Below are 27,585 nucleotides of genomic sequence, written 5' to 3' on the forward strand. Positions count from 1 at the left end.
GTTACAAATGCAAAAAGTATACCCTTGTCCACCACTTTACAAATTGGGCCAGGAAAACTCCTCTCATCTAAAGATGAACAAGGAGTTCACCTATTTAGCAAGTAAACAAGTCATATCCACTCCAACGTAAAAAACTATGGATGCCCAACCTCTCAATAGGTGCCTTCATTAACACTTACAAAGTGGGCATCCACCATTTGGTGTGTAACCAACCACTAGAAAAGACCCCTTTCGTTTCATAGAGCAGGCTGACTGCATGAGCAAGTAAATAGCCAAGTAATGAACAAACGCAATAACCAAACAATTCCCAATATGCGCCAAACATAAGATTTCTTTTGGGATCCTTACCTAATCAAAAGATCTATGTTGGACCCGTGTAACAGTAAAGGAAGATTCCCTTAAAAATGGAAAATATGTACTACCACCATAATATGGCAGAATGTCACACCTTAATCATGATACACGTGAGGAGTAGAGAAGTGTCATCAACTTATTCCAATCGACTCCCCTTTTCAAAAGACAGGCACGCTCTCGGGTGGTAGACTCGCTATTTATGGTCTCACTTAAAGAATTCCTTCGGAGTGTCCCGTCAAAGAAACAATTCGATCTTGCTGTGGGAGCTGTGGCAGACGGTGGGCTTAGAAAGAGCCAAGGCCATTGACCAAAATATGTACTGTCATCGGCTTTCACCTGTTGTCACTTGCAAGAGATGATCCAGCTCACCAACTAACAGAAGCCCACCATTTTTCAACCTCAAGACGTAACAGAAGCCCAAACCGCTCTGATTTCAAGAGAGAACACTCAGCTGCGGTGGAGGTTTTGCTGCCAAATGTATAGTCATTGTAAGGCTGTCGTTTTACTGGAAACCGGCAACCCATTGTCTACTGATACAGCCGGTGATATGGCCCTTACTCCTGAATTGCAAGCGTCAGTGCCCACTACATTGTAAGCATTTGGCATGGTGAAATTTCCAGATATTGCCGTGGTTATAGGCCTGACTATTGGTTGGGCAGCAACAGGGACTGGACGAGCAACAGTAACACTAACACTGTTTGAACTCAATTGATGATGTGGTGGTGGTGGTGGTGGTGGTGGGGGCGGCAGTGGCTGTTGCTGCTGTTGTGGTTGTTGGTGTGATGCAGCAGTCTGATCCGTCCTGGTTGCCTTTGTGGAGTATTGTGTGGCTGTGTCAGCACACTCAAAATTATTTCCTTTCAAGTAGGACTTCTTTTAATAATAAACACAACGCACCAAAGAAACTTGCACAGACTGAGAAGAGTGAAAAGTTATGCTATCCATACCTCTCTTATTACCAACAGAGACTATCCTTCGCAAACAGTCTCGGAACTCTGAAAGGATAGCCTTTTCTTGCCTTGCATACACAGGCGTCACAGACGATGACTTGTGTGTGGAAATACTACCAATGTTAGACCCAGATGGAGATGGCGGTGCAGTGAACACACTGTCTTGCTCATCACACATCAAAGCCAGTGTTCCAGGAGACATGGCTCTTTGTTTGGTTACATCTGTACCAACTTCAGAGTCTGTCGCATCAATGCTCACATTTGAAGCTTGCCCAGTTAAGCCTCTCTCTCCTCTGTGTTCGTCACACAGGTCCTTGCTTTCATTCTGATTCCTTGTAGCAGAAACATCACTCTCCTTGATATCTGAAGTGCTCTTTTCCGTTGTCAGCACCTCAGCATTTTTCTGTTCTGCTTCTGCTGAAGCACCAAAGCCGTCCAGTGATTAAATGTCCTTCAAAGTTTGAATCGGAGAGTTTATATTTGTAACCAAAATAACTTTTCTAACGGTGATGGAAAAATGGAAACAACAGAAAAACCAAATATATCGTGGAATTGTGTACTGTCTTTGTATAGAAGCTTTAGAAACTCGCAATGATCATTTGAAGACACAGGAAGCTCAAGCAACAGTAGCTAAGCAAATTCTGGGGAAACCATCATGCAAAAGGAGATAGAAGACATGAAAAGAGAACCTTGCTGCAGCAAGATGCAAGTGACTGCAGAATGGAAATGGATCCTCAATTTCTAAGAAGCTCACACTAATCATTACCAGCAAAAGCTCTGCTGGCTTCAGCAGAGACTATAACCAAGAGTTTACAAAGCTCTTGAATTGCCTCTGGCTGCACCACTCCTGTTAGCAGTGAGCTGCATCACAAGCATCATAGTTTTAGTGTAAGACAATCCTGAAATTATGACTGTAGAAACCAACTTGAGGCACAGAGTCATAAACCTGTATGAAAGTTTAGAAGCTGGCACAGCAGGCAAGGGTGCGCGAAATGCTGGTAATGATGTGCCAGGGGCATGCATTGGCCCGCTACCAACCTTAGCACCATCAGGCTGTCAATCACAAGAAACATTAGCCACCGAGAAAACATGAAAATACATAATTCTCATAGACATATGCCACATCCATTAACACATGCATTAATTTCCCATGTGTGCAGCCAGTCTAATGCATTAAATATGATGCAAAACAAAGGCAATTTGTATACTGCAAAGATTGTGAAGTCGTTACTATCCTGCACGGTATTTAATTTTCCAAAACAGCTTGTCAATTTGTCACTGCACAACAACAGTGCACTAAAGTTTATGCTATCTAAGCTGTAAAAATGCCCCCAACATGAAGTAGACCTTCATTATGGGGATGGACGCCATGGCAATTTTGGACAATGACAATTCAGTAGCAGTTCTGATACTATGCCATTCAATAACAATATCAATATCACACCGTATACATATATTGATAGAAATATTCAAACAGATTATTACAAAGAACATTGATTTTCAATTCATAATGCAAGAAAAAGGTTGAACAGGCTAGCATTACCAACATTGACCTATGTATATCAAGCCCGTGCACCAGTAGTAAGATCTAAAGAAAGCATAGGCTTGCCCCTCAAGTTATTTTCAATGTATCAAACCAAGCAATAAAACTCAACCCTACCAAGTGAAAATTAGTTCCAAAACTCACTCTTGAACTTCACCCATGACTTTCAAGAGAGGAACTTTCCAACTTTATTTTGATCTTACAACAATCCCAAAAAAGCAGCAATTACCACTATGCTATCACGTCCCACATGGATTTCACCAGATTGGTTATATGCCTTTTCACAATGAGAATACAAAATATTTAACTTATACCTTGGAATATACGGGTTGTTTATAAAATTGTTTGCATACACAATGATAAATACAAAATAACTCCCAAGAAATGAAAGCCAAAAGGTTGTCATTGTGAATAGGACAGCTGTTTTTCTTGTTTTTGGCATTTCTGCCCACCAAAACAAGTTTAAAAATTTTGCATCTATCAAATGATATGGAAACATTAAATTTTGAGATGCTTTAATCTTGCTGATAACACTTGATTTAAGTTACTAATCAAATGTGCAAGGTCGTTTAGCACATGTGATACACATGGCAATTATTTCATGTAATAGGCCAAGGATCCCAAGGATGCAGTGATTGTCAAAGGCAAAAGTTGTGACGAGTTATGCTAGCCAGGCTTTGGTAGTCAATGCTAATTTTGACCCTAGGACAATTGTTTGGCCAATGAGTGTCAATGGTGACACAAGGGACTAGCATTAATTAATAAATTAATGCCAATCTAAGGATATAGCCAATTTAATTACAGATGGGCACATTTAATTTTGGGCAAGGTCAAAAGGACTAAAATTAATTTTCAAAATTATTTAATTCTAAAAATTGATTGCATGTCTGGATAATGGAGAAATTTGCGTTTAGAAAGCTACCACTTGACAAAGATACCCATGCAAACTAAGAAAATGTTTTTGGGGCTTGATCTCAATCATTCAAAGGAGTTTTCGCACAAAGAGAAGAGAGAAAAGGCTGTTGGTCCATTTTCTAAGCAAAAAACAACAGATTAAGACAGGTAACAACCATCTAAAGCCATCAATAGATAGACCACTGTAAAAGAAGGCCCCATCAAAGGCTGGAGACATCATCAACTGGCTGGCGACGGCATTCTGATGCTCCCAAGCTACAAGGGATTGCATTTCTTACTGGTTGAAACAAGCAATAAGTAAATTTGAGGGTTTCTCCAAGAGAAATCTCTAAATTTTCTCTCTCTATGGCATTCTCTAACCTTCTTCAATCAATTCTCAAGAGATCTCAGCTTATCTCAACAATTTGAAGTAAATCTCAGCCAAATTTGGCGGATAGCTGAGGGAGTTCTGCTATAAAACCTAAATTTTTGCAACAGCAACCACCTCAGAACCCATTCCATCAATAGAAGGCATGATGTTTGAATTCAACACCTAAAATTTGTAAAATTATCAAGGAATTTAGATGCCAACCCATCCATTGTGAATTTGAGACAACATTTGGCCTTTTGGGATCCAATTTGAGCAAGTCCTAGGTGAAATTTAAGAGGCAATTTGCCCAATTTGTGTACTAATTGTGTTTGCAACAAGGGGCTTTTGAATTAGCCAAGGAGATTGTGGAATCTCAGCTTGTGCCCAATCTATTAGTCAATGAATGTAAAGAGGCGCTAACTTTATGGCCAACAAGGTGTCTACTATCCAAGAATTTCAAGGTAAATTATGCATTTTTAATTCATGTTTATTCACTAATTGCTATAATTAAGTGCTTGATTAGGAGTTACTACCCTATCCGAGAAGAAAGACTCGTTTCAATATGTGTTTAAGAGATGCATGTCATTTTCCATCCCATCCAATTTATGCCCTGATTTTGAACTTGAGATGTTATTTGATGTTACATCATCAAGATGGACACGTGAAATGTCAAACCAAAACCACACATTAACCAAAAATGAAAGATGCCTCACCACGATGACATTATATCATGCATTTTTTAATGCTTATGCTTTTCTTTCATCCAATATCAAATGCTTTAATAACATGTACTAAATAGGTATGTTGAGCCACTAAAATTAGGGTTATCACTAGTCTAAAATTAGAATGGATTAATTACTATTTTACTCTCCTTAAATAGCCCTAAAAGGCATTAAATGTTGATTACCAAAAATAAATGGCTTTATTTTTGAACCGTAGGACAAATGCTCCACTATCCTCCATAAGTAAAATCAGAGGTGAGCATCCCATGGGCCATCATCCCACTCTAATCGTTCATCATAACTCCAGCCTTCAGCCACCTACTGTCACACAGCAGCCCGTACCCCAACTGGAGTTGCTGCAGGCCTATTCTCAGCCTTCCACCCTGATTTAGCTTGCTGTCCCCCATGCGGAGGACATTCATCATTTCCATAATGGAGGGCAGGTTCTGGACTCACAACCTGCCGCCCAGCTGACATACTCCAATCTGCATAATCTTCACAATCTGTTACACATCCCTTGGAGGCCTGTCTTCTGCTCTCTTTGTTACCGGCCAGTACAACACTTTGACGTCACTCTCATTGGCCTCTGCCCTAATCCTTGAGACACCAAGGTTCAATGCCCCTCATTGCCTAATTCATATTTTCATTGACCATTTTACAAATTGTCTTCATCACGATGTCATACGTGTTTGAATTTCTTTGTGTTTGCCATACCATTTCTTCACATAGTATGCTTTTTTGCCAATATGCATGTCCACTCAAAGACTTTTCTTATCCAAGACATTTGGATTCATTGAGCTTATCAAATGTATCACGTACTGCAAGAAAATCCCTATAAGCTATACGAGTGATGGGATCTAATTATTTTGCCTAACACCATATTGTGTTTGAAAACCTCACAACAATGCTGCATTTGTCGTAACTCACAACATTCTTAGTCCATCCCCCCCCCCCCCCCCAAAAAAACAAAACAAAACAAAAAAAAAAACCTCAATTTGTGTAATCACACAATCATTGCCTCAATCCTCGCAACATACACATTCATATCATGTTGCACACTTACATCAATACTTAGTGCTTGTATTTACGTAGAGGGAATAGAGGCCTACTCATCACGTTTTTATTCAACTTCCCTATAAACATGTTTGATTGCTCAAGCTACTCTCAATTATTCTGGCCTCTAAAATAATAGTAAGATGCTTGGGGGGTCTCATAAACCTTTGAAGCTGCCATTCATGGTGGAAATCATAAATAAATAGGTCTCTTGATCACAAGCATTACATTATGCAAATTTTGGCTACTATCATGGTCTCTATAGGCTTCATCCTAAGGATCATGTTGTCTTTCTCATGCTTGTGCTTTGTCTCACCATTCTCTTCATGAATATACAATGTATGTTTAAATATGGAGGTTGCACTCTTAGGTTTGGCACATAATTTGTCTCCCAAGTAATAAATATCACAGACATGCATCCCCTTGTTAGCATTGTTATCAACAATGTGATAAACCAAAGGATAGGTATTATCAATGCTCATGAAAAAAACAAAAAAAAAACATGTTTTTTGACCCAATCGTCAATCATTGTGTGTGCATGGGTGCACACACGTGTGTGTCATATACCTTATGACAACACTTGGAAATCTGGTTGACCCTATTTCTAACAACTTGGAACTCCAATCTCCACATTTTTTAGGACTCCTCAAAACAACAATAGCACTCTATCTTATCTCCAAGCTCTCTACTTTCCTTCCCCAAGTAAACTTAGAATCAAGGCAAGTTGTGCAGTTTGCAACTTTGCTATGTTATGTAAGGAGAGCTTTGACATATAGTATGCATTGCCAAAGGGCCTTAGCATGTCAACATACGTGAAACTAGCACATAAATTTGTCTCCCAAGCAATAAATATCACTTACATGCATCCTCTTATTAGCACTATCACCAACAATGTGATAAACCAAAGGACAGAAATTATCAATGCTCATGAAAAAGAAAACATGTTTTCTGACCCAATCGTCAATCATTGTGCGCTCATGGGTGCGCAGATGTATGTGTCATATACCTTATGACAACACTGGGAAATCTAGTTGACCCCACTTCTAACATCTTAGAACTCCAATCTCCACATTTTTTATAACTCCTCAAAACAACAATAGCACTTTATCTTATCTCCAAGCTCTCTACACTCCTTCCCCAATTAAACTTTGAATCAAGGCAAGTTGTGCAGGTTGCAACTTTGCTCCGTTATGTAAGGAGAACTTTGACATATACTATGCACTAGCCTTAGTATGTCAACATGCACAAAACAAGCACATAAATTTGTCTCCCAAGCTGCAAGCAAGAAATATCACTTACAAGCATCTGTTGAGAAACCGCTTTTTCAGTTCACACACTTTATTTAGTGTTTCACACTGACAGTCCCAAAAAGGGCTGGTATCCCTATAAATAGACAATCGCTTCATTCATTCTTCACTCCTACCACCACTTTCTCTTCAGTCATTCTTCACCACCTTCTCCAGTCACCACCACTTTCCTTCTCTCCCTAGCCCCTTCCACTGCCCTCACACCCCTTCAAGAGGACATTGCGATTCATGGCTCGTGACTCCCTTTATCCTTCCTCTTCTGCTTCAAGTGCCTTGTTCCATCATCATGCCTTGCGTGTGGGTATCTTCCACTTGGCATCACCATCATGTGCTTGGCATCAGCATCCTTCTTCTTTAGGCCCCACCTTCACCTACATTTTTCAATCTAGAGGTCTTTTCCTTGCCTGGCATCATCGTCTCCTACTTGGCATTAGCATCCTAGCCTCTAGCAGCAGTCTACATAATTGAGCATCAATGATTTCATTACTTCTCTATCACAAGGGCTACTAAGACATGCGTTTTTGCAGCCTGGCTTCTCCTCCATCACTTGGCATCACTCGTCTGTCTCAGAGGCTATTGGAACCTACGTTTTTGCAGCCCGGCTCATGTTCCATCGTTTGGCATCTTCATTATCCACCTAGTATCAGCATTTGGAGTACTCTCCCTACGTTTGACGCTCTAACACTCTAGAATTTGTGTTTTGCTGCCTTGATAGCTGGTGTTCATCTTCCACATCTCCAATGACATCAAAGAACTGCGGTCCACTCCCTCAACAATTCTCCTTCACCTTCCAATGATTACTTTGATCCACTACTCAGAGAAGTGTGTTTCACTCCCTTCATTATGTAGATTTCCCACATATGCTACTACTTGATTCAAACAGGACAGTGCAATTATCTTTTGAGTTTCGACTCTATTGTATCAACTTTACTTCTCATAGCATGATTCAGTGCATCATCACCGTATTCTTCTCGTTTTTGAGTTTCTCTTCTCTCACAATGTTTGCTATACACACACTATGTTACTCCCCGCAAACCCTACTATCTCTCTGCACTGTCACCTATTTTGAAATTGTATGAGAGCATACCTATTATTTTTGACATGGTATCAGAGCATATCTATTTTTTTTAATAGCATCCTCTTAATAGCATTGTCATCAACAACATGATGAACCAAAGGACAGAAATTCACTACATCTCACTCTCACATCTAAAGTAACTTAATATGAAACATTTGGTATGTTGACATCTTTATTGATCTTTTCATGTTGGGTTTTGTATTTCAATTAGGATTAACATTGTAGGTCCTACTGGGACTAAAGATTTGTCTCTCTTTTTGTGCCTTGGTGAGTATTGCCTCGATTAGCATGGAGATAAAGATCATATCTTCTCTCTCAAGATCGAGTCTTGGGCATCCTTATTCTCTTGGCAACGGTTTTTCTATTCTTTCAATTGAGGTCTTTTTATCATTTATGAAGGGAGAAGCCCAAGTGAAAGCACGAGCACACAGGAGCAATGGGGTGTGGGCTATGGCAAATGGAGCAAGAGAGAGAGACTCAAGATGTGAAAACTCCAACAATCACAATGTATAACTAGCCTTCCTTATTCTACTAGTCATTGAAAGAATAAAGAATGAAGCGATAGTGATGGGCACTCACCACCTACAATCATAATGACAAGAAATGTCCGAAATTACCTTACAAGACGCCAAATCACCATTTTCGCCCGGCCTGTGCTCAAAATCACATCCCTGTTAAGCAAGATGTTCCCTATCCCATTCCTAGTTTCCTATCAAAAATGTAAAGAGGAAACACAACATGACACAAACTTACACAATGAGTTGACTCCCCCCAATGTGCACTCACTCCCACTCTCCCTGGTTGTCGCCTTTCTCTTGCTATGACAACATGCCATGCCTCTACCCTCCACATTGCCCGCCAACCACGGAACTCCATGTTGCATGCTACCTACTTGTATTGCGCAAGCAACAACTAGCCGCTTTAGCCTTCTCTTGAATCTTCTCTTTACTCAAGATATGGAAACTCCAACAATCACAACTTGTGACTGGCCTCCTCTTAGCAATCTAATCAGCTAATGTGAGTTTGGACTATGCTTGATATTAATGGGTAATTTAGACATTTTATAGTGGTCATTTTAGTGATTATTTAGGAATTTATTACTAGCCGACCAACATTAAATGCTAACCGACCAACTCCCATATTTAGCATATTTAGGGCCTATTTATTCAATGGCTCCTCCTCCTCTCATTCAATCATCATCATTCTTCAAGTGGTCTTCCTATCGGAAGAGGAGCCACTGTCGGTGTCCGCACAGCCAATGGCTCACTATTGTACACGTTATCCTCATATTTGGTATATGGATTCCATTTCCCGAGCACATCTCTGAGAGTTCTCTTCCTTTGCAGTGTTTTTTTGTTCTTTTGTTTCCTTTCACTTTTGTCTTGTGTTCAACAATTTATTTCAATACTAGTCTATGCTTTCATTGCTACACCACTTTTGACATGGTATCAAATTGTAGAATAATTCATGCTACAATTTTTCTATTGACTACAAGTTTTTCTTCCCCTGCTGATCAAGAATGCGTTTCTGAAACTAGCAACTTGCATTTTCAACTTCCACCTGGATTTCAGCCCGCAATAGTTAGTTTGTTGCATCAAATGCTCCAACAACCTACCTTTTTGGTTTTTGCCCCCTAACCGTGGTCGAGAGCAACTGTTTGTACAAACAATTTTGCTGTTTTTGGCAATTTTTGGTTGACTTTTCTTCATTTTGCAATAGTTGGCCTTCATTTTTTTATTAGATTTTTTGTTACACTACATACGAACTCTCATTTTGTGAAGTCTTTGCTATTGGTTTCGCTATAGTCCCTCTCCGTATACCCTCTATCTTCTATCTTCTCTTCTTCTCCTCTCTAGATAGCTCCTCCGTGCACTTTGGAGTTCCACAATGAAGTCCATGCTTATGATGTCTTATGGGCATCTTGATACTGGCATTAGTTAAAGTAAGCAAGGCCCCCTTTGTGCATGGAGCTTTCACTAGTTGGCAAGTTAGGCATGTCTTCACTTAATCGATAATCTCTTTCTTCATGTTTGGCTAAAAAAACCATCTCCTTAAGGCCTCTAAGGTCTTTCTTTGTCCCTTGTGCTCCCCTAAGTTCCCATCATGCACTTCATGTAAGATGATCTTCTTCAACTCCACACTATTGGGAATGTACAATTTCTTGCCTACAAAGAGGATTCCTTCTTCAAGTGTATACATTCTATGTGGTGTTTTCTTAGCTTTCACTTCTTCTATCAAGTGGAAGATGGAGCAACAAGAAGAGAAGACACATGCTGATGTTAAGAGAGATACAACACTTCATAGTACACATGATCATAAGATTGATGTTTCAAGAGCAACTGGAGAAGCCCTAGATCATGATAATCTTTAATTTAGTTTGCTAATTATGACACATATATATAATCTTGATGACACTTGGGCCATTGCGCCATGACAACATTATATTTGCACTTACAGTCTTACAATTGCTCTTTGGACTATTTTTCACATGCCACATTTTGCTTTAGTCTACAAATTATACTTCATATTTGTAGTCTTTTAAAGTTTTTTAGTATGTCTTTCGGCTTAGCTCATTGTTCATTGTTTTATGGCATATGTTTTATACGTCTTATAATTGACTAGCTATGATTTAATTTATAGTAACTAGTTTTAGAATGATGTGTAATATCTTTAAAGTTAAAATGATTTGTCCTTGTGGATTATATACCTTGGCTTTAATACTCCACATGAATTATGAGTGAAATATTAATCCTTTTATAAATTTTAAGTTTTTAATGTCATTCCTATTCCCACGTCCCCATTCCCTAGGTTTGGCATCTCCATCGTCACTATCTCTGTTCTTGTTTTCCATTTTATGTTTTTATGCCTACAATGTATAGGTGTGCGGATGCTATCAATATAGTGAATATATAAGCGGCATAGACACAAGCGTCTTTTTTTCCAACAACCTTCCACTTAAAGACGAATGTGCCTCTAGTGAGAAAAAAACAAGAAAAAAGTCACAAAGTACAACAGGATGAGAAATGACGTTATCTTATCCAATGCTCATCGTCTTCCTAAGGAAGGCAAAACACTCCACTAAGAGACTTTTAATAAGCAAATATGCAAGATTTTGATCAGTTGAGATCTTGACAAGCTCAATGGACTTTTCCTTAACATCTTTGATAAAGCGGTAACGCATCTCAATGTGCTTTATCTTCGCATTTAAAAACCAGTCTCTTAGCCAACAAAATAGCACTCATAAAATCTGAATGCAATATAAGAACCACATCAATAATATCAAGGTCTACTACCAAACAACCTAACCAAAGAGAAAAGATAAAAACATAATCAGATATGGACTTCCTACTATTTGCATGTCCTACATAACCACAATCAGTGTATCCCACGACTCATGTATCCTGGCCACCATAATATATGCACATATTTACAATGCCCTTAAAGTACGTCATGATACTCTTTACGACATCCCAATGCCACCTGTCATGTGTAGCCATATAACATGCCACAACTCCCATTGTAAATGTTATGTCAAGACAAGTGACTATCATGACATACATCAAACTACCCACTACAAATGTATAAGGAATTTGGCCATCTCAACCTTTACTTATCAAACTAAAGACAATTGGCTTGACTAACCATCCCATAAGAAAGTAAAGGACAACTAATAGACTTAACGTCATGCATATGAAACTGCTCAAGGACCTTTTAGATGTACTCCTTCTATGATAAGTAAAGGAGCCTCTTAGAACGATCATGCATGATGTGCATCCGAAGAATATGTGAGACATGTCCCATATCTTTCATCTCAAAGCTCTTCTTGAGTTTGACTTTTCACGGCCTTCAACTCATCATGAGCACCCCCAACAATCAACATATCATCCACATAAAGTACCAAGATCGTAAGGTTACCATCACAAGCCTTCTTCATGTATAAACACAAATCCATATCATTACAAATATATCCCTATAAATGCATAAAAGCATAAAACTTGTGGTACCATTCCCTAGGTGTCTCCTTAAAGTCATAAATGCTCTTTTTCAATTTGCACACTAGGAATTTTCTGTCTTTTTCCTCAAAGTCCTTAGGCTACTACATATAAATCTCATCATGCAAGTTCCCATATAAGAAAGCCGTTTTGACATCCATCTGATAAAGGTCCAAATCTAATTGCACAACCAAGGCCAGTACCAAGCATAAGATAGGCATCTTGACTACAAGAGAGAAGACTTCATTGAAGTCAACACCATACTCCTGCTTAAAACCCTTAGCAACCAATCTAGCCTCATACATTGACCTATAGTATCTAAAAATACTCTTCAACTTGCACATCTAATTGCATAGCAAAGCACGCTTTCCATTAGGCAAAGAAATCAAATCTGTAAACGCCCCGAACAACATAGTATGCTTAACAATTATAATATTCGCTTGTTTTCGAGATTTAATATAAAAGAGAATGAACACTTAAAGCTGAAAATGAAAATTACTCACAAAATTACAGCCATGAAAATATAAAAGTAATGGAGACAAGATTGAGGGTTAAAGATGGGCAACCCCCTCCCGAAGGAATGTATTTCTGCTCAACCCAAGTCCCTTAGGGAAGAGCTCAGTTACAATCAACCTGAGAGTGAGAAGAAGTAATTCTCACTCTCACAAGATCATGCAAAGATGTACAAACACACATGCATTATCTATTATGCAGTGATAAGAACTGATTTCTTTACAATATGAGAGAAGAAAGAGGGGAAATCAGCCTTCTCCATCGTTGAACAGTAGTACATGGATAGGGCTTGCTTCTTGTTGCTAAAATAGAAGAAAGAGCTTGAAAAGGAGGTGCTGTAATGAATTTACAGACTTGTTGTCCTGTAAAACAGCAGTGATAGAAGAGGGAATATGGAGGAATTTGATAATGGAGAAGTGGAAGATGATGATGAGGATGGATGGGGCCAGTTTCTGGCTATCTGTGGGTGCTGTACATGAGTTTACAGCAAAGAAAAATGATGCTGAATGAAGAAAAACGAGCTCTTATTTATAGGAGAGGGAAGAGCTAGTACAAAAGGGGAAAGTGGAGTAGCACAAGACAAGTGTCCAGCCACATGTCATGAGATGTGACAAGTGGTGGGACACTTGGAAACTTGTGTGACAAGTGTCTTGACACTTGTCTCTTCTCTATGGCCTTCCTTTTTGGGTTGAATATTGTCAAGAATAAAAACAACCAAATGTAGTAAGCACAGTCAGAGTACAGAACTTACTATTTTTAGAATGACATCCCTATTTTTTAGGGCTAGCATTTTTAGGCTAATTCGAGGCTCCTAAAATTTAGGAACCTCCTAAAATTTAGGGACCCCCCCAATATGGGTATCATATGAAAGCTTTTTCCGTGTACATCGCAAAAACGGTATCAAAATCTTCATGTGACTTTTCTATGCAAAGAAATGTGCATTTCAAGCTTTCAACCCACACATGCACATTATACAAGCATTTCATGATCATGCCATCTTGTTGATTGTATACAAATTCTATTTCTATAGAGTTGTGACAAAATCCCACAAATAATTTTTCTACAATGAGTCATACTCTAATTGTATGGCCCTCTCTCGAGAATGACTCACCTCTGCACATGGCCTCATCATAAGTAAGAGGCTCACCAGTATCTATCACCATAACATAATCTATGGAGGGCACAAACTAATCAAACTGATGTCTCTCACTAGTAGACCGCCTCAAAATAGACTATGGGACCCGTACATCCTTTCTAAGATCATTGTCATGGGCCAATGGAGCATTAGCTACTACAGGTTGTCTAGCTGGTTGTACAATAACAAGAGACTCCTCCTGAAATATCACCCTACGTACCCAAGTACCAACACATGCTACTTATAAATTTTCTCTTCATGAAAAACAACATCATAGGTACCAATGGCCTTTTGAGCCTACAGATCCCATCAACGATAGCTCATCTCACCTGCATCCCATAACCAAAAAATATGCATTTCACGAACTTAGAATCCAGCTTATTGTGCTTGTCCTTTGAAACATCACAAAAAGCCTCACAACCAAAGACATGCAAATGAGCATATAATAGAGGTTTTTTTAAATCATATCTCCTTTGCAACCTAATAGTCAAGAGTAGTATATGGGGATCGATTAATCAAATGTACAGCAATAGTAATTATCTCAACCCAAGAGTGCTACAATAAGCCTGCCTAGCTAAACATACTATAGACTCTTTCCTAAGTCGTCATGTTCATGTACTTAGCTATATCTTTTGGGATGGGGTGTTTGGAGCCGTCAACTAATGCTTAATACCCCTCTCATCGCAAAATTGCTCAAAGACTTTAGATACATACTCATCCCCATTGTCAAATCATAGGCATCTTAGCCTATATCCAAATTAGTTCTCAACAAAAGCAAGCTAATATTGAAATGTAGCGGAGACTATCAACTTCTTTTTTATGGAGTATACATGGATCTTATGTGAGAAATCATCAATGAAAGTAATAAAATACTTCACACCACCTAACGACTTGCAAGGCATGGGTCCACAAACATCAAAATGAACAAGAGCCAAAGGCTCATCCATGTGCATAATGCTAGACTTCTTATGCAAACTACATATCTGTCTATCATAAAGACAATGACCACAAGAATCAAAACATTTATAATCAAGAAGTGGAAGATACTACAAACAGATAAGCATTTTCATTTCCTATAATTACATGTGCCCAAGGCAAAAATGCCACAACGATACATATGGTACTACAACCACTGCCAAAACATAGTCAATAAACCCAAATATAAGTAAGGGATAAAGAATGCCAAATTGTTAGAGAGAAGCAATGCGGAAGCGAATGACCATAACAAAGAGTGAACAAAGAGAGAAGAGAGAGAACAAGGGACAGTGAAATGCAAAAAATCTGCAGTGAAGCACGCTATATAAGGATGCAGAATTATACACTGGTGTAGAGAAAACATCTACGTATGTCTCCACCTCAAGAATCTTGATCAACCCCAAGAGCAATCTCCGCAATCAACAAGCTAAAATCTGTCAAAGACAATATCACAAGATTGTTGGAAACTCAACCTATTTAAAGGCTGAAAATAATGCCCAAAATAATCAGGACGGCAGCATTAAATACAACTGATTGCAATTGGGACTGTCCGACTACTGCCAGGTGGCATCCTGCCACATGGCACTACTGACGTGGCCATCCAAGAACTGACTCTCAACACCCCCTCTCACATCCTAGACAAGGCAATAAACAGTGGGATCTAGAGTGTCGATAAGTAAAGCCTAGGAAAGTGCCTTCGTAAACAGATCTACAAGATTGTCTTCGGTCTTACAATATTCCACATCAATGGTCTCATCCAAAAGCTTCTCCCTGATAAAGTGATACAGGATCTCTATGTGCTTTGTCCAATATGAAATACGAGATTCCGGGCCAAGGCAATGCAACTCTCATTGTCGCACCGCAAGATAGTAGAACGAGTCTAGGAGCAGCCAAGTTCCTCCAACAACCGCCGAGGCCACACAGTCTCACATGTGGTAGAAGACGCAACCCGATACTCTGCCTCAGTCGAAGATAGGGCTACCGTAGGTTGCTTTTTGCTACTCCAAGAGATAGCACCAACACCCAAGGTAAAACAGTAACATGTAGTAGACCACCTTTGATCCACATCACCAGCCCAATCTGAATCACTTTAACCTGCAAGAACAAGATCAGAAGCACCTATACCTACTGGATAGAAAATCCCAAGGTCAAAGGTCTCCCTCAGAAACCGAAGTATCCTCTAAGCAGCTTGCCAATGCACCTGCTGAGGTGCACTCATGAATCCAGCCAAAAGATCATCAACAAAACATAGATCAACCCGTGTGTTGAGGAGCCAAATCAATGATCCAATCAATTGACGGTAGCGAATAGCATCTGTCAAAGGAGAATTTGCATGTGAAGTGGTCTTCCGATTCGGATCCATAAGAGTAGAAATGGATCGACAATCCTCCATCTCAAAAGTCACCAAGAGCTCCTGTACATATCTCTACTGAGAGATGAAAATCCCCCTCTTAGACTGATAAATCTCGTAGCCCAAAAAGAAATGGAAAAGTCCTAAACCCGTCATCTCAAACTTCTGATATAAAGCTGCCTTCGTCTCTTCAACTTGCTAGGCATGATCACATGTAACAATCAAGTCATCAACATACAAAATAAATAATGCACGATCACCCTCGGAAGTGTACACATGAGGCTGTGGATCAGCCCTAGAGTGCCGATATTCCAACTTGGCATGGAGAAACGAATCAATCTTCTCGTTCCAAGCACATGGAGCTTGCTTCAGGCCATATAAGGCCTTCTTCAACCTGTAAACCTTCCCATCTGAGGAACCAAAGCCAAGAGGCTGCTCTATATAGATCTCCTCCTTCAAATCACCATTCAAGAAGGCCAACTTCACATCCAACTGAAAAATAAGCCATCTCCTATGACCAACCAAGGCAAAAACAGCTCGAATAGTCACTATACAAGCAGTAGAGACAAAAGTATCATGGAAATCGACACCTGGGCGTTGTGGAAAACCTTTAGAAACAAGGTGAGCCTTGTGCTTGTCCAAAGAGCCATCACTATGGTACTTGGTCTTGAAGACCCATTTGACACCAATCACCTTCTTATGAGAGGGACGAGGCACAAGGGACCAAGTGTCATTCCGCTCAATAGCCTCCAACTCGGCTTCCATCGCTTAACAGGATCATACAATCAATAGCCTTGAGATTGTGAGCTATAGCCCACAAACACTTGTCTTCTGAAAGCCGCTTTAAATTTATCACAATGTGGCTTCGAGATGTGAACATAAGCATTACATCCAAAAACCATGAAATAAGAAATATCAAGCTTTGATCCAAAGTATGCCTCAAAAGGAGTCATAACAACAACAACGAAAGTAGAGGAACGATTAAGGATGTGAACTAAAGTAGCCACAGCCTTAATCCATAAACACTGAGGTGTCTGACGATACTCCATCATAGTACGGGCCATCTCGATCACACTGCAATTCTTCCGCTCCAAAATGCCATTCTCCTAAGGGATGTTTTTATTGGCAAACTCCTAGTATATACCACGATCTGCACAAAACCAAGCAAACTCATTAGAAACAAATTCTCCGCTCTCATACGATCGTAAGGTCTTCAACTTCTACCCCGATCGGTTCTCCTCAAAGAGTAACCAATCCTTGAAGTTGAAGAAAACCTCCGACTTCAACTTCAAGAAATAGACCCATGTCATCCTACTGTAATCATCTACAATGAGCATGAAATACAAACTCCCTCGAAGAGATTCCATCCTCATCGTTCCACAAAGATCAATGAAAACAAGCTTCAAGGGTGCTGAAGACCACCTCGAAGCCTTGCTGGGAACAACATCACAAGTCTGCTCCCCACAAATGTAACATACACAAGGCTACTAACTCACCACAATATCTCGCAAACCTCAAGCAAACTGGTCCTTAGATGCCTTCTGAAGATATTCATAATTGAGATTACCAAACTGAGCATATCAAAGCTCGGACTGAGTTTGGGAGGTAAGAAGAAGAGACATCAAGGCAAAAGAAGACCGCAACTTGCAGACTCCATTCTCCTCATAACCTGAAAAAAGAACCGCTCTCGATCCTCAATCAAGAATCCAAAAAGAATCCACATCAAATTCAACCGAGAGACCAAGGACACAAATCTTGTGTACCGAGAGAAGATGGTATCCCAACGCCAACACATAAAGTACCTCAGAAGCATGGGCACCACCAAACCCATTTGGAATAAGATGCATATTGCCCTGTCCCTGAATAGGAATAGACAAACTATCTCCAATAAGAATCTGACCATAAAAAGGCTGCAAATGAGTAACACCTGCTGAAGAAGGAGTCATGTGTCTAGAGACACCACTGTCAACAATCCACTCTCGAGAAAATGGGGCTATCAACGCAACATCAGAAGCCAGTAGGGTCAAATCCTCAACCACCTCCAAATGGAGATTCTCAACTACCTCCAAATGGAGGAACGCAACTGATGAGGAAGCAACCACCGCTCTGAAATCCTTTGAAGATTTCTCCTTCTTCTCCTTCTCCTTTTTCTCCTTGTCGAGGAAATCCTTCTTTCAGTGACTTGTTTTGCCACAAACGTGACAAGTAGACTCCTTGTCTTTATTCTTCTTAGATTTGTCTTCCTTCTTCTTCTTTTGTTCCTTCCCCTTCTTCTGAGATGATTGACCAACCAAAGCTTCAGATTTCAAAGCATTGGTTCCTTTCAATTGCTCCTCTTAGTCCAAGACCATAGGAACCAACTCTTCCCACTAAAGTGTCTCAGACCGCCCTGAAGCAATCAAGGTCGAATAAAAACCACTGAAGCAAGGCAATAACTGTGAAAAAAGAGTTATTGCCATATCTTCAAAAGTGATCACCTTCCTTGCGTTTTGAACCTGCATTTGAAACTGCCTTAGCTTGTTGATATGCTCTCGTATGGATGATGACTTGTTGACACTCATGGTCCTCATTTGCACTTCCAAAGAAACTTGCTTCATGATGGTCATCATGATTATACATCTAATCCAACTCCAAACATATCTCCCTAGCCACCGTCAAATGCTCTATATGAGAGAGAACAGTTGTATATGAGAGAAATAAAAGCAAGCAAATGCGTGCATTGAGTTTATTCCAATGTACTTGAGCCTTTGCCAAATCTTCCTTCTCATTGGAAGCGAGTTTGGACTCCTCTCGCGAAGAAAGATGATTGATAGCCTCCGTAACAAGCTCCGCTAAATCATAGGACTTCAATATGGCAAGCTTCATGACCTGCCAAATGCGATAGTTCTCACCATCAAGCTTTTGATCTAAAAAAATACCCGGTAGGACGGGCACCTTCCGATCCATGATCGCCTAAAACTCTGTCTCGGCCATAGAAGACATCTTCACCTACAATGCCTACACAAAACACAAAAAGCAACCCTCTCAAACTGTGAAAATACAACCTACTAGGGCTGAGGTTTGCTCATCCTATTCCTTCTTCACCCGCCAGAGGCGATGAAAAGGTAAAATCTACACTTGAAGGCCAAAAACACAGCCTTCTTCCTTCTCTAACAACAAAAATAACAACAGCTTCAACAAATCTTCTCTTTTTTGATACACCCATACTCGTCTCAGTCTTCTTCTAATGCACAACCCACATACTTACACTTGAACGCAAAAAACGCAACCTTGTGTCGCGCTGAAAACTCCTCTTCAAATAGATCCACCCTAGGTCAATCCTTTAATGCTCTAATACCATGGCAAAGTGAAGCAATGCAGAAGTGAATGACTGTAACAAAGAGTGAATAGAGAGAGAAGAAAGAGAGAGAAAGAGATAGTGAAACGCAGAAAATCTGCAGTGAAAAATGTTGTATAGGGATGCAGAATTATACAAGGGTGCAAAGAAAATATCTGCGCATGTCTCCACCTCGAGGATCTCGATCTTCATCAATCCCGAGAGCAATCTCTGCAATCAACAAACTAAAATCTATCAAAGACAATGTCACAAGACTGTTGGAAACTCAACCTATTTCAAGGCTGAAAATAATACCCAAAATAATTAGGTCAACTACATTAAATGCAACCGACTGCAGTCGGCAAACTGTCCGACTGCTACCACGTGGCACTGTTGACGTGGCATCCAAGAACTGACTCTCAACAAAACTTGGCACCTCATGCCAAGACAAGATTCCCATGGATAATCTTTCATGAGAAATCCCCAAAAGATACAAAGTAACATGCATCATCCAACTATGCAGCAAAGAATAGGCTTTTGGCCAAAGCCGAAGCATGGCGTACATCATGCAAAGTAAAGATATTGCTTGAAGCAAACTACAATTGTACATCTCCAATACTAACAATATTCAATACCAAGTCATTACCAAATCTGACAAATGCTATCATACTACAATAAAAGTGAAACCACTCCCGATAAGAAGTACCATGAAATGAAATCCATGAATCAATCAACCAACACTGAGCATAGGTAGATGAGACATCAGTCAACTGCAAAACGTCAAGAGAAGAAGCTGCAAGTATATAATCATCATCATCATCATCAAAATCAATCTGCACGATATTAATCTCTTCAATCTTGACGTTAGACTTACTAGGGACAATGCTGCGATCATCATTCTTTTCCTACACTTTACCCTTTTCCTTTTCCTTGTGCTTGTTATCATATATCTTATGGCACTATGGCCGGCTATGACCTTGCTTCCCACAATAATGACAAGTCAATGCAAACTTATAGCCACGAGACTATCCATGTGATTGAGAACGAGACTTCTAAGAGGCTCTTTCACGGCGATCATTACTGCGCTTAGCATTACTATCTCTGATTGTCACAGCATAAGAACTACGAAAAGCATCAGCATTCTTTCTCTTAACTTTTTCATTCAATAATACACCCTCTACATCCTGTAATTTCAATCTATCAATAAGCATATTTGCACATATAGCAATATAAAATATGTCCCATGATTTAAACAATGTAACGAGTACGAACAATGGTGAAAGATTCTTCTTATAGTCAATCCCCTACAAAAACAAGTGACTAAAAAGAAAAATGAAACTCATTTAAATGGGCGAACATAAAAGTCACTTCCTTTATATACGAAGGTCCATGAGTTGCTTCAACCAATACATCTGAGAAGCAAGGCTCTCCTTCTCATAGACATCACAAATCTCCCATAACTACCAAACAATCTACCTTTAGAGACAACATTATAGAATACTTGCTTAGAGAGTAGCAAAATGATTATGGATTTACATAACTCATAAAGTTTAGCATAATCTTCTGCATCAAAGCATTCAAACTTGACACCTCATGTCTCAATGGCTTAATTTGCAATTTTTGCACCAAGACTTGCCATACTTGTGCCTTTCAATAGTTATAATTAAAGCCATTGTCATCTAATTTATCAATGTTAAAGATAGCATTGTTATTTGATCCACTAGTCATCATACCAACAAATAAAAGCATTGTATAAGAAAATAAGCTATTGTAAATGACTATAAATAAGCTCCAAATCACAACTAAGACAAAGCTTTTGCCTATACACAGCAATGACCCAAACTAAAATATAAATGGAAGCGTCTATCTCCCACAAGTCGAGTTTGGCCTCTCGTGGACGTTAATAGACTTTCTTTCTTTCTTTATTTCTTTCTTTCTTTCTTTGGATACTAGAACCAACCATGTATAAGTTCATAAAGAAACCAAAAACACAAGGAAACTAAGAAGATCAAATGATAGAAAAGAGAGCTAAGAACGGAAGATCACAAATAAGCAACTAGAACATTTGTTAGAATAAACTATGTAATATTAAAATTCCCTATGCTCTTGAAACACAGATATTCTCTTAAATTATTTTTCATTCTTGAATTCTTCTCTTAAGTAAAGGTATACCAATTATAAAGATCCTTGGATAGACTTTCAATTTTGATAAGAAGTAAAACCTTCCACTTTTAAGCAAAGAGAAAACCTATCGAAAGGTCCCACCTAGAAAAGACACGTCTTATTGTAATACTTATGTTACTTTATACTCTACACACTCATGCATACAAAAGAAAACTTTTGGCACTCCTATGGTTGTTTGGATACTAAAACCAATCAACTATATCCAAGTTTATACATCCTCACACCAATTTCCACTTCACTCCATAAATAAGAACCAACCGAGGGGGTGGTGGTGGTGGATGGGGGTGGATTCTAACATTGGGACCCTTACTCTAGTATACCTTTCCAAAAGTACAACCCTTGATTTATTTGAGCATTTACCACTTTTTGTTTTAGGTTTACAATCTACAATTAGGATCATCATGTTTACAACTAGGTTTTAGAATTCTTGTTCAAAGAGAGTGTTCTCAAGGGAGGAGACAAATATTGGGTAAATGTTGAAACAACATGACCTTGCTGCCATCAAGGGGCTTAAGCCTCATTGTAGCCCCAATTCCAAAGGCCTCCCTTTACCATTAAACCCTCCACTAAACTAGCCTTTAAGTTGATACTTGGCTGGTCTGGTTACTCCTACTTTGGCACAATAAATTTTATGGCAGGGCAGGCTGGTGACAAGTTGATGGAGGGAGACAAATGTGATTTGGGATACAAGGGCTGATACCATGATAGAACCATCTAAGAGGCTAATAACAGCAACGTGAGACATTGGCCAAGGACACTGCAATTTGAAGACACTAGAGCAAAGATGAAGAGAGTAGATGGTGCTGGTGAGATGAACGATCGGCGGGCCTGATCATGGTAGCATGATGGCAAGCAGAATAAAGGGATAGCGAATAAGAAGACAAAAACCTTTTTTCCCCTCCTCCTCTACTACATTATAGTTTCTTGAAAGCTTTTGTGAAAGAAGAAACATAAGCAAGACAAAAATACCTGCAACATTTGAGGTGCTCTTTGCAATGGAATTTGCTCCTTCAGCCCATGTCCAACAAATACAAGATCATTTGTTCTTCTTTTTTTGGATGAAGGTGAAGGGGAACTGTAAGCCACATTTTGTTGCCCCAAAGGCATCATAGGGTGAAGAGTATAATTCATGCTTGTCGTCAGTTCACCATGAAACAATGCCCGTCTCTCCTCACTGTTTTCATAATTTTTGCAGTCCATACATTTGCAGTTATCAGAACAAAGAATGTTTGCCTGAAAGCATTCACAGTACTTTTTCAGGCATCCTGACTTCTTGCAATGACATCCTTTATTATGTTTGCCTGCAAAAGGTAGCTCACCAGCATCTTCCTGTAGCAGTTGTCAGCACTCAGCAGACTGCTATAAAGATTCAACATAATGCAAGGCTATAACACAGGCACAGAAAACAAATGTTCCAACATTTCAACTAAAAGGTTTCCATTGACACATTCACAATATACATGTATCCAATCAGATATGAGAACCTCAAGGTCTACAATTGTTGTACTCAAACTAAATTCTTTTTCAATGCAAATAGCTTTGTGGTAAAACTTCCCCTGATGTGAAAAGTAAAACATGAAAATCCATGGAAACTTACAGAATACACAGATCAACAAGAGCATCTTTGACTGTCTTTGCCTACTTCTATGAAACAAATCAAAACATCTAAAACCCCTGTTCTTAAGCCAGCACTGCCATTAACCTAAATTCTACAAAACCAATAAAAACGTCTGACACTTCACTTCTCAAGCATCACAAAGCCTCAGGTATTCAGTGTTGCTCTTAACCTGAAGTCTGGGACATCCATTGGAAGAAAATTAAGATATCATAGCCTTTAGTTTGCTACTCATCCAAATGCAATTTTATGTATTCACCCTCTACAACTAGATGGAAACACTACTTCAAATGGGACACCTATCTAGAGAGACCAACAGACTCATACGAGAGACATGATCACTGCTGGTACCAGATTGAGGAACACTAAAAAAAGGAAAGTTGCTGTTCCAAAGAAGCTAAGTCAAGAGACATTGATGCAGATAGGGATATTTAGAATGTGTGCAGATAGGGATATTTAGAATGTGTGAAAGCTAATCAAAGCACAGATGCAAATAGAAAGAATTTAAAACATAGTTTTTTTCATGTTTCCTTGTAGTATGGAAATATGATTGGAGTAGAGTTCAACCATTGGGGCTGAACCATACATGACCTACATTTCTTTGTTTTTTCTTCTTCTTCTTCTTCAAATGGGACACCTATCTAGAGAGACCAACAGACTCATACGAGAGACATGATCACTGCTGGTACCAGATTGAGGAACACTAAAAAAAGGAAAGTTGCTGTTCCAAAGAAGCTAAGTCAAGAGACATTGATGCAGATAGGGATATTTAGAATGTGTGAAAGCTAATCAAAGCACAGATGCAAATAGAAAGAATTTAAAACATAGTTTTTTTCATGTTTCCTTGTAGTATGGAAATATGATTGGAGTAGAGTTCAACCATTGGGGCTGAACCATACATGACCTACATTTCTTTGTTTCTTCTTCTTCTTCTTCTTCTTCTTCTTCTTCTTCTTCTTCTCTCTCTCTCTCTCTCTCTCTCTCTCTCTCTCTCTCTCTCTCTCTCTCTCTCTCTCTCTCTCTCTCTCTCTTTTTGGGCGGGGGGCGCGTTCTCCACATTTTATAATCAAGAGTCACAGACCTTTGCCCTCAACTTGGAACTTCAAACTAGCATTAACTTGATTTCACAAAAGATCAAAGCACCACAATGTCTCCTAGTGAGATGAAACATGAAGTGTTGCAAAAAGTAAAGGCAGGTCAATAGTAGTAACAAGAAGACTCAAGGGTCAAGGTTCAAAAAATCAAAAAACACCAAGTACGATATGCAAAAAATTATCCACACCTAAAATGAATCTTCCCATGTAGGTACTCTTGACACCCACAAGTATGAATCCAACTATGATGACAAATATCACAATATATCAAAAAACTGTTGCACCAAATCCCTAGATGCTTCACCTTTTATCGATCTTTGAAGAGCTACGTTAAGCATGATTAGCACAAACAGGCCTCCAAAATGAGAAACAATACCCTGTTTTCTCTTTGACCGCCAGGACTGCTTGCAATTTTTGGCCGAAAAGCATTGGGGTTTCGTTCTAGAGTAGCTTCAACCGCTTCTTTTCGAACAGACTCATTCTCCACATTATTACAGCAGTTCACACAGTTACACCCATCACAATATGTTCCTGATGCAAAACACTCACAATACCTGCAGAACAAGGTGTTGGTTCTTGTGACCTCCGCATTAATAGAACCTCTTACAGCATATTGGGTACCCAAATGCCCAAATATCAAGGAGATACATTAATCGACACACTACTTACAACTTTAAGCAACGGGAATTCTTGCAATTACATTGCTTGCACTTTTTGGGTGTGCCTTCTTTTGTGTCATATGGAGGTCTAACCCTGGAAGTTCTCGGTGGAGAATTGCTTTTCCTGTGCAGCATGCCACACATTCGTAAAAATGCAAAACACAGGCAGATAGTTTATCAAAGTCGACCCACAAAAAACTGCAACTGGTTCACATAATTAAGAGACAACCCATCCAGTATCACATCACAATTAGTGTGATTGTAAGCAGGTAGGTAAAGGTTATCCTTGGTCTGATACAAATCAATGAAGTGCTACTACTGGAGATATAGACAAATAAATGAGCCATTTGTCACACATAAATCGTCATACACTATATTATTTGCATGAAAATTTACCAGACAACAAATTGAGCTACAACAAAAGAATTTCAACTGTAAATATATAGTTCTACACATGATCTTAAAGCAATCATGTATGCTATCCAAGCACAATACTTGTAGGATTTAGATGCATCATATCCTAACTCAAAATGCAGTACTTAGACACCCTCAATCCTGGCAGTTAGATACCTACATTGAAGCTGCCGGCCGGACTAAAGTATCTACAGATGCACCATCATAGATGGAAGTAAAGTCCAACTGTCGTACTGGTTTTCTTCCAGGATGTTCCTCTTGTTGAATTGGCATTGTTTGAATTGATATCACATTGGATGATACACCATGTCCAAGGGATGGAATAGGCCGATACATGACTCTACTGTTACAGGTAATAGAATCCTCAGAATGTAGGGAAAAAAGAAAACATGATTTTCAACCTTGTAATGGTCAGAACATTATGGTTTAGTAATGGCCCAAGCATCAGTCTCACCTTTGCGCTGGTGACAATGGAAGGGTTGATGGTATTGTTGAAACTGTGCTGGGGCCATAGCCACTCATCCCTTGTGTTGCCCCTGTTAAATGAGAACCTTCAACAAGATCAACATTTCAATCAGAAATCCATCCAATGCTACAGATTACACAGATGAAGCCAAACACATGTTGCACAGAAAACTGAAGGATGCCAAAACACCAGAATCAACATTTCTCGCATCAATGCACGACATCAGAACATGACAATATTTGTAAATTGTGCAATTTTCAAGACAGGCTTTGACCAAGAATTTTTGAACTAAATCTTATCTGCTCTTATGATGTTGGAGTGGACATGCAGCACTGGCAACAAACCTATAACACCTTAAATTGACAACAATAGCCGTGGTGATTGAAAAAAAATCATATATGTATAACAAATAAATATCCTGGAAACGTCTAATGATGCTGCAACCAGCTCCCCCCTGAATTTAAATGCTACAGGTAAAGATGTGTACGTTGGGAATTTCCTTCAGTGTCATTGAGGCGTGCTTGGTCCACCTGATCTCCTGTGGAATTAGGAAGCCCCGTCATCATAGCCATGCACAGCTTAAGTGTCAACAATGCCACAAAATTGGTTGTCCAAGACTGATCAAAGCGAACATCTCATGAACCCTAGCACATCAATACAAAATTCAAAATCAAGGTAAGGACAAAACAATGCACTAGCTCTCCTAAAATAAAAGATCCATTACTGCAACACAAGGGAATTGTCTGCTTAGGAGGTATCAAAGGAAACCTGCCGCAAAAGAAATAATCAACCAAATCTGGAAAACGTCTCTATATAATATAACAGAATAGGAGAAGGAAAGGTAATACTGTAGCAAACAGACTTATTCACCATTGTCTACAGTCGAAAGGAAAAAAGCCTGATGCAGATCAATTTGGGAGAGGGGACGGTAAAATGGTGCATGTACATTCAAATTGTGAAGCAGTGGAAGAACAGCTAGATGGACCAAAAATGCGTTCTATTGCTTGACAAAGAGTGAAGAAGATGAAGCGAGGCAAGGAAAGCTGCGTCTGGAGTACCTGAAAGGGAAGCCGATGATGAAGGAGCGCTTGTGCCTGCTCGAAGGCGTGGTCCAATCTGAGGATAGAGACGAAGCAGCTTCGATGGAGCAGATCGAATGGCGAACTTGTGCAGTAGGTGAGGAAGAAACCTGTCTTCATGAGAGAGCACAGGCACAGACAGACACACACAGAGAGAGAGAGAGAGAGAGAGAGAGAGAGAGAGAGAGGATCTCAGGCAAAACGAAGAAGACGATTGAGGGCCATCAGTAGGTAATCAAATTGAATTCAAAAAGCCCGAGCCCGTAAAAGGGAATATTTTTTCTAATTTTTTCTCTGTGTGCCTTCTTTTTTTGATTCAAAAAACCATAGGAAATGAGGGGGGGCTTCTCCTTCTCTCACTTCCCCTCATCGGGCTTCTGCCTTTTAGCCTATTTGAATTTTCAAAAATATCGGACCCCATGCTTTCCTCATGCCCCCCCCCCTTTCTCCCCTCTCACCCTGGTGTAAAGCTCTCTTAAAGAACGTCATTGACCCTAGCTCTCGCACTTACTAGGGTTCAG

At 39.5% G+C, this 27,585-nt stretch overlaps 1 protein-coding gene across 6 annotated transcripts; it reads right to left on the reverse strand.

Moving 5' to 3' along the window:
• On the reverse strand, positions 1 to 27,375 carry LOC148019835 (protein tesmin/TSO1-like CXC 5). Of its 6 annotated transcripts, none has more exons than XM_087700027.1 (11): positions 27,044 to 27,375; positions 26,473 to 26,629; positions 25,974 to 26,055; positions 25,680 to 25,859; positions 25,116 to 25,229; positions 24,823 to 25,000; positions 22,707 to 23,066; positions 2,251 to 2,357; positions 2,071 to 2,165; positions 1,302 to 1,718; positions 1 to 1,184 (listed from the first exon to the last, which is right to left on the reverse strand). In XM_087700027.1, the coding sequence occupies exons 2-11, from the start codon at positions 26,555 to 26,557 to the stop codon at positions 838 to 840; spliced, it is 1,965 nt and encodes a 654-aa protein (XP_087556153.1). In that variant the 5' UTR covers positions 26,558 to 26,629; positions 27,044 to 27,375; the 3' UTR covers positions 1 to 837. The 6 variants fall into 6 exon arrangements, with proteins under 6 accessions (XP_087556153.1, XP_087556152.1, XP_087556150.1 ...); XM_087700026.1 differs by having other exon boundaries at positions 1,302 to 1,721; XM_087700024.1 differs by having other exon boundaries at positions 1,302 to 1,721; positions 25,974 to 26,070.
• Between the last annotated feature and the right edge of the window lie 210 nt (positions 27,376 to 27,585).

This window comes from Lygodium microphyllum, chromosome 19 (assembly GCF_053477565.2).
Source record: "Lygodium microphyllum isolate KBCC chromosome 19, Lygodium_microphyllum_v1.1.10, whole genome shotgun sequence".
Classification (NCBI taxonomy): domain Eukaryota; kingdom Viridiplantae; phylum Streptophyta; class Polypodiopsida; order Schizaeales; family Lygodiaceae; genus Lygodium; species Lygodium microphyllum.